This window comes from Acanthisitta chloris, unplaced genomic scaffold (assembly GCF_000695815.1).
Source record: "Acanthisitta chloris isolate BGI_N310 unplaced genomic scaffold, ASM69581v1 scaffold30125, whole genome shotgun sequence".
Taxonomy (NCBI): Eukaryota; Metazoa; Chordata; class Aves; order Passeriformes; family Acanthisittidae; genus Acanthisitta; species Acanthisitta chloris.
In genome coordinates, this window is record NW_008672612.1 from 42,894 (window position 1) to 50,044 (window position 7,151).

A 7,151-nucleotide genomic window follows, 5' to 3' on the forward strand; every position below is an offset into this window, starting at 1 on the left:
TCCAGTGGGTGTGTGCCTGTAGTCTAGCTGCAGCCCAGGATCTGCTTCTCCACTGGGAGTGGGGGAAGTGGGAGCTGCCTGTGAGACTTCTAATGCAGGGGTCCTGTGTGCCATTTGCATGGCAAACCCAACACAGTAACCCCCACTCCAGTGCATATAGTCAACATGCCATGGGTGGAGGTAAATGGCTTTGGCCAGAGCTAACCCAGTGCAGCCTCTGGTATTAAATTCTTCCTGCACAGCCTGTGCACTGCCAAGACTGACCTTTCCGCCATAAGCATGTTGCCTCCATGATGGTGCCAGTACTCCTGCACCCTGCCAGCTGCAGGGGACCACATCCCATGAAGCCACAGCTGGGGAAGGACAGCATGGCTTCAGGCATCATGGCCTGAACCTGTTGCAACCTGAACCCAGAAGTGTGAAGTAGTCACAAGTCATTCCAAAGTCGAACCAGCAGGTGTTCTGGTTGTTTTAATGAATTGGTGTCACACAGGGGAGTACTGGTGCACTACACAGCACTATGGGTGTTAAACTCTGACCCCAGGAGTGAGAGGGACACGTGGAGCAGCATGATCCCACTGCAGAGGAATGCCAGAGGTGTGATCCATGTTCACCCCCTGCATAGCACCCAGCACCCAGCTGTACCTGGAGAGCCAAGAGCCAGCAGGGTCAGCTATCAACCTGGCAGTGGCATATACAGCCATCTATGCAGACATGGAGGCTAAGAATCCCTGGAGTGCCTTGGTTACTAGGCCTTAAGTTAACAAAGAGGTGTGGTAGGTGGCTACGGCAAACTCTGTGGCAAGGAAGTCGCTGAGCCCAGGCCCAGGCTGTCCTTCTCGTGGCACAGTGTTTCATGTTGGTGCCTGCCCTGGGGCCAGTTGCTTTAACAGCCAGCCCCACCTGCTGTAGGTGTTACTGGGGAAGGAGAGGGCCAGGGGAGCAAAGAGTAGCCTCTCTCTCCCCTAGCTTTGGGCCTGGCAGACCCCCAGAGAAGGATGCAAGACAAGCTCTGTGTTGGCTAATCCTGCGTGCAGGGCAGGGTCAGGTAGGTCAGGCCCTTGCACGGAGGGGAGGGTTTAGTTGGAAAGCCCTTGCTAAGCATGAGGCACAGCTGTGGAAGACTTATCCATGGTCATCTCACTAAAAGCACTATGCAGCACATGCAGGCTGGATACATGGGTGCAAACACAAGGTCCTTTCTCTCCTGTCCTTGTTCCTCAGTGAAGGCTTCTCCTCAGAGCATTCTTCTACCCACTGAGGGAGAGGCCTTGGTTCTGCAGAGTGGAGCCCATCTGACTGGTGGTGAAATGCAGGTGAGGCCTCCTGGGATGGAAGCCTATCTCTGTGCTTGCATCAGTCTCGGGGGAGGTTGGGTGGGGGTATTTTTGTGGCAGATGGCTCCACACCCCAGATTTCACGGGCATACTCTGTAATGGTTCTGTCACTGGAGAACTTGCCCGAGTTTGCAATATTCCTGATGACTTTCTTAGTCCATTGTCGGGGATCCTGGGAAGAGGAGAGACACTTGAAGCAGTCAGTCCCTCACCAGCTCCGTCCCAGCTCGCAGCCTTGCAGGGCACCAGCTGTGCACACCTGACACTGGTGTGGGGGCTGCTAAAGCAGCAAAACCTCCCTCATGCCCACATACTGTGGTGTCTGTAAGAAGGGCTCCACTGGAGCACACTTCATCCCAGCTCCCCCCAGTCTCCCTGCCGATTGCCATGGCCAAGGACCCCATCCTTATCCCTCCATACTGGATATGTCTTACCATGAACAACTGGTCCACTTGGCCTTGGCATTTAATGTAGGCCTCATAGTCTGCAAACACCTTAAACCTGAAACCCAAAGCAGAGTACAGCTGGGGTTTGCTGCTGTAGAGTCCCAGCTGGGCAGGAGAGACTCCTCTGTGCAGGTAGGGCTCAGCCTCTGCTCAGGGAGACCTAGGCCAGTGGGGAAGGAGGCTGGGGCAGGCTGAGCACAGCCCACTGCAGGGGATGCTTCTCAGGACTCACCTGTCATGGTACATGAGCATGTTCACAACATCCCTGAAGCAACCAGGGTCTCGAGGAGAGAAGAAACCGCTGCTGATCTGGTCAATAGCCTGTCGCAACTCGGGCAGGCACTCGTAGTACTCCTGGGCATTATACCTGCATCCAGCAGTGAAAGGCTGTAGGGACTGATGCTCCTCCTGGGGCCCAACACCCAGGGAGCAGGACACTGTGTTTGGGGCAGGAAGGGCAGGCAAGGTTGTCGTATGGCTTCTGAGTGACAGGCTTTGTTCCTGGGTCTGTGTCCATCAGAGCACCTTGCTAGTGGCCCTGAGACTAGTGCCTGAAACATGGCCCAGGCTCATGGCCCATTCACAGCCACTGTGCTCTGGGTGAACTGCATCCTTGGTGGATGATACGCTGCCCAACCCGAGGCAACGGCTGCCTCCAGCCCCCTGCTTTTTCTTGCTCCAGAGCTGCCCAGGGAGGAGGGTGTCCCTCTCAGAGAACATGCTTTTTTCCCCTGCCAGAGCTGGGACACGTATCCCTATCTGCCAAGCCCTGGCATGCACTGGGCCCTCCCCAGCACCAACCCTTTACGATCCATGGCCTCCACGTCCTCCACCCGCATGCCAAATATGAAGAGGTTTTCTTCTCCTGCTTCCTCAGCCATCTCCACGTTGGCCCCATCCATGGTACCAATGGTGAGTGCCCCGTTCACCATGAACTTCATGTTGCCAGTACCCGAGGCCTCTGTGCCAGCTGTGGAGATCTGCTGGGAGAGATCCGCTGCCGGGATCACTGCCAGGTTCAAGAGAGGTGGGAGTTAATCCTTGGCACACTGCAGGTCCCCACAACCAGGACAGCAAAACAATCCTGGGCATCTGCTAGTGGCCCTTCTGACCTCAGCCTAAGCAGCACGACTGGCCAGGGTAAGGCTCAGCTTTGCTGTGACTCCATGCAGATGCTGTTGCTCCTGCATGAAGGTGGTTTCCTGCACTGTGTGGAACCCTTAGGCCCTTCCTAAGGGAGAGCCAGGTGGCCTGCCACAACAGCCTCTCAGACCAGCCAGTTCCTAGGCTCAGCTGAGGCATGGCCAACTCCTGACATATGCTTACACAAGACCAGACATACCCTTCTCAGCCAAGGATACACGGTAGTTCTCCAGGAAGATGACCTTGAGCTTGTCTCCCACATAGGGATCATTGTTGATGACCTCACCAACGGATGTGATGAGTTTGATGATCATCTTGGCCATGTGGTAGCCAGGTGCTGCCTGAAGAAGAGCAGGCCAGAAATGGTGAAAGCTTTTAAGGAAGGGAAAGCACGAGAGATAGAAGTGTGGGTCCTCACTGCAGGGAGAGTCTGGGCCTCACCTCTGCTGTTCACATAAGATCATAGAATGATTTGGGTTGGAAGGGACTGTTGAAGGCCATCTAGTCCAACCTCCCTGCAATAAGCAGGGGTATCTTCAACTAGACCAGATTGCTGAGAACCCTGTCCAACCTGACTTTGACTGTTTCCAGGGATGAAGTTCAGACCCTCACTGTAAAAATTTCTGCCTTATATCTAATCTGAACCAACACTACTTCAGTTTAAAACCACTATATCCATTGTCCTATTGCTGCAGGCTCTGCTAAAAAGTTTGCCCCATCTTAGGCCCCCTTAAAATACTGGAAGACTGAAATAAGGTCTGCTTGGAGCCTTCTCCAGATTGAAGAATCCTAATTCTTTCAGCCATGAAGTAGTGAAAACACTAGTGTGAGAAGAAGTCCTGAACCATAGGGAAACAGTGATGGGGCCTTGTTCAATCCAATTAGCCCATGGAGGTGTTTCCTGAAATGCCTGCCAGCAGACATGTGCCCAGCAAAACCTCAGGAAGTGTCAGTACCTTCCCCACACCCCTACTGAGTTGTGCATGCACTGAGTCTGGAATGCACATTACCTTTCCTCCAATCATAATAGTCCTGGGCACAAAGGATTTGGATGGATTACTTCTGATGCCTGAAAGAGTAGGGATCTTTCTTCAAAATTTTTCATATTTGAAAGCTCCCTTGCCTACCAGCTCAGGCAAGGACTTACGGTTGTAGAGCGTGATAGCATGCAGACAGTTCAGCAGTTGCCGCTTATACTCATGGATTCGCTTGACTTGAACATCAAACATGGATGAAGGGTTGATCTTGACCTTGTAATGCTCCTCCAAGTATGCTGCAAACTTCAGCTTGTTCTCCTGGCAAGAAAACGTAAGGAATAGGCATGGGGTCCCAGGGCTTGCATCAGAAGTGAGCATTGGCTGCTGGGATGTTCCTAGGAGTATAGTGCCTTTAGCCTTCTCCCCCCATCCTACCTCCAGTGCACATTACCTGTTTGACTTTTGCCACATCCCTGATAAAAGTCTCATTATTGATGAAATCCAGTAGCTTCTTCAGCTGGCTCAGATCTGTGATAAAGCCTTCCCCAATTTTCTGAAAGAACAAACCAAGAGAGGGATGTCTCATCCGTGACATGCCTCACCCAGCCCACAACTGCACTTTCCCAACAGAGATGCCACAATCTCATTGGGTACTGGAAAAGGCAACATGGTCAGGAAAAACTGCACAGTTTCTTATGGTGAGGTTATTTGTCCATGTCATCAGAGAGCCCAATGGAAATGGGGCACTTGCAAAAACTCAAACATGCTCCCCTCTCTCTCTCGAGGAGCTTTATTCAGAGGAGTGAGGATGTGTGCACGTGTACCAGGGCCTCTTGGCAGCTGGAGAAACTGATGAGCAGGACATAAAGATGCATTTAATTGCAGGATATCCATGACATGTTGCAATGGAAGCAAAAACCTGTGCTTAAGGGCCTGGCAAACAGAGGGGACAGAACTAGATAGGGCTAGGGCTCCCAGGGAGCTACTTTGCACCTAGGAACCTTTGCAGACACCCCATGGTCGTGCCTGACAGTGTTTAATCACTTGAGAGCACAGGGAACCAGATCTAAATTTCTGCAGCTTTGTTTTGGCCAATGCTTCATCATCAGCTTTAAAGCCCAGCCAATCTCACACCTACCTGTTCCTCCCAGGCTGTCCCCCCCCCACCTGCCAAGTGTCAGCCTCAGATCTCATCAGACCACAAGAAGAGGTGATCAAGCAGATCATGCTCACCCCCCTCACATCACATACTCACAACTCACCTCAGCAATAATGTCAGCCAGTCCTGGGTTGCACAGCAGGAGCCAGCGCCTCGGCGTGATCCCGTTGGTCTTGTTCTGAAATTTCTCTGGCTCCAGCTCATAGAAATCTTTGAACCTGGAACACCAGGGAGCTCTGAACCACCCACCACTACCCAGAGCTTCAGCTGGGCCCTGCATTTTATGTACTCCTGACTCTGCTGATCTCCCTGAAATAGGCATGAACTTTCTTTGCTGCCTCTCACCCCTTTCCTCAGCCGTAATGCCAAGAGTTTCACCAGCTCCAAAGGGGGAGAGTCTCTCCGACCTGCCACAGCCAGCAGGGTAACCAAAGCAGACCTGGACACCTGACTGTCCCAGCTAGCCCTCCCCAGGTTGCAGGCAAAAACCAATGAGTGGAGAGTGCAGGCCTTGGGTGTCCCCAACTCACACTGTGTTCTTCACAATGTCCGAGTGGATGCGGGCCACGCCGTTGACTGCATGGGAGCCAATCACGCACAGGTGGGCCATGTTGATACGTTTGCAGTCTCCCTCCTCAATCACTGACATCCTCCGGAGACGGTCAATGTCCCCTGGGTAGAGAGCTGCCACCCGCTGCAGGCAGGAAGAGGGATGTTAGTGACCTAGCCACAGGACCTAGGAGCATTCCTATCCTAAATGTGGTCAGATCAAGACCTCTGGAGTTCCCACAGCCTGTGACCATCCTGGTTCCTTACATCAAGATGCATTTGGTTGAGGGCATAAATGATCTCTAGGTGACGTGGCAGCAGCTTTTCAAACATGGAGACCGGCCAGCGCTCCAGGGCTTCAGGCAGCACAGTGTGGTTGGTGTAGGCACAGGTGCGTTTCGTGATCTCCCAGGCCTGCGTTACAGACAGCAGGTTAACGCGTACATGCCCAGGCCAGGAGGGGAAAGGAAATCACACAGCTCTTTCCCCTGCAAGGTTTGGCGTGGACCTCCCAGCTTTGCTCACCTTGTCCCAGTCTACTTTCTCCACATCCACAAGGATCCGCATGAGCTCTGGGATGGACAGGGCAGGGTGGGTGTCATTTAGTTGAATAGCCACCTGCAACACAGACTTGCTGGGCTCAGTTCTGGTGGTGACAGGACTGTGATGGTGTCCTGCATGCATGGGGTTGGGATGCAGGTCAGCCCCAAATCTTTGCTTGTGACACACACCCCAGAAACAGATACAGATCTCAGGAATGGAGCTATTCAAACTTTTCACAATTTGCTCCAAATTGCAAATTTTCCCTTGGGAAAATAGGCCCAGAGATCACCTGTTTTATGATCCAAATTGCCAGGATGTTTGTATACATGCCCCCACACTTGGTCCTGAGTGTCCTGCTCTCCCTTATGATAGGCAGGTCTGATGAAAACATCCCCAGACCATCTCTGCCCACAGACTCACCTTGTCTGGGAAGGTTTCAAAGCATGTTCTCACAGGGTCTCGACAGCCAAATTTGGAGGACTTAAAGCGGCGGATGATGTCCTGGAGGGTAGCGGCCACCACAAAGTACTCCTGCTTCAGCCGCAGCTCCTTGCCTTCAAAGAACTGCAGGTGGAGGGGACCATGGCCATCAGTGCTGCAGCTGCCATACCCATACCCACTTGGCAACCAAACCCCTGGAGATGCTCCTATCCACTCCAATGGGCTTCCCAACAGGTCTCACAGTTTTGGCACCTCATCAGGTGCAATCGTGGATGTTTCTCACATGTCTCTGATGGGGACAGCAGCTGTAGAGACTAAGTGGCTTGGCATCCCAAAGAGCTCCCTCCAGAGAACAAGAAAACCTGCCACATCCATGTTACTGCTACAGGGTCAACACAACATGCTCCCTTGCTGCAAGATCTTTTTCAGGGGATTTGGACAAAGGATTTTGGGTTCCCTGAAATAGCCAAGAGCTAGAACTGTTCCTCTGGAAACACCAGTGGCCCCTCGCACATACTGTCCTTTATGCTGGTCTGTTTTAAAACACCAGCAGGAA

The 7,151-nt window shown here is 52.6% G+C and overlaps 1 protein-coding gene across 1 annotated transcript in view; it reads right to left on the bottom strand.

Annotated features, from left to right (window-relative positions):
• Window positions 1-1,228: 1,228 nt before the first annotated feature.
• PYGB (phosphorylase, glycogen; brain) overlaps window positions 1,229-7,151 on the bottom strand; it is a gene marked incomplete at its 5' end in the record, with an annotated part of 16,761 nt that continues 10,838 nt past the window's right edge. Inside the window, 13 exons of the mRNA XM_009074592.1 lie at window positions 1,229-1,509; window positions 1,772-1,838; window positions 2,016-2,150; window positions 2,585-2,792; window positions 3,126-3,267; window positions 3,937-3,995; window positions 4,074-4,221; window positions 4,355-4,456; window positions 5,166-5,280; window positions 5,593-5,756; window positions 5,879-6,025; window positions 6,137-6,229; window positions 6,575-6,718. Of these exons, the coding sequence (XP_009072840.1) occupies window positions 1,357-1,509; window positions 1,772-1,838; window positions 2,016-2,150; window positions 2,585-2,792; window positions 3,126-3,267; window positions 3,937-3,995; window positions 4,074-4,221; window positions 4,355-4,456; window positions 5,166-5,280; window positions 5,593-5,756; window positions 5,879-6,025; window positions 6,137-6,229; window positions 6,575-6,718 (1,677 nt within the window). The remainder of the gene's footprint in view (window positions 1,510-1,771; window positions 1,839-2,015; window positions 2,151-2,584; window positions 2,793-3,125; window positions 3,268-3,936; window positions 3,996-4,073; window positions 4,222-4,354; window positions 4,457-5,165; window positions 5,281-5,592; window positions 5,757-5,878; window positions 6,026-6,136; window positions 6,230-6,574; window positions 6,719-7,151) is intronic.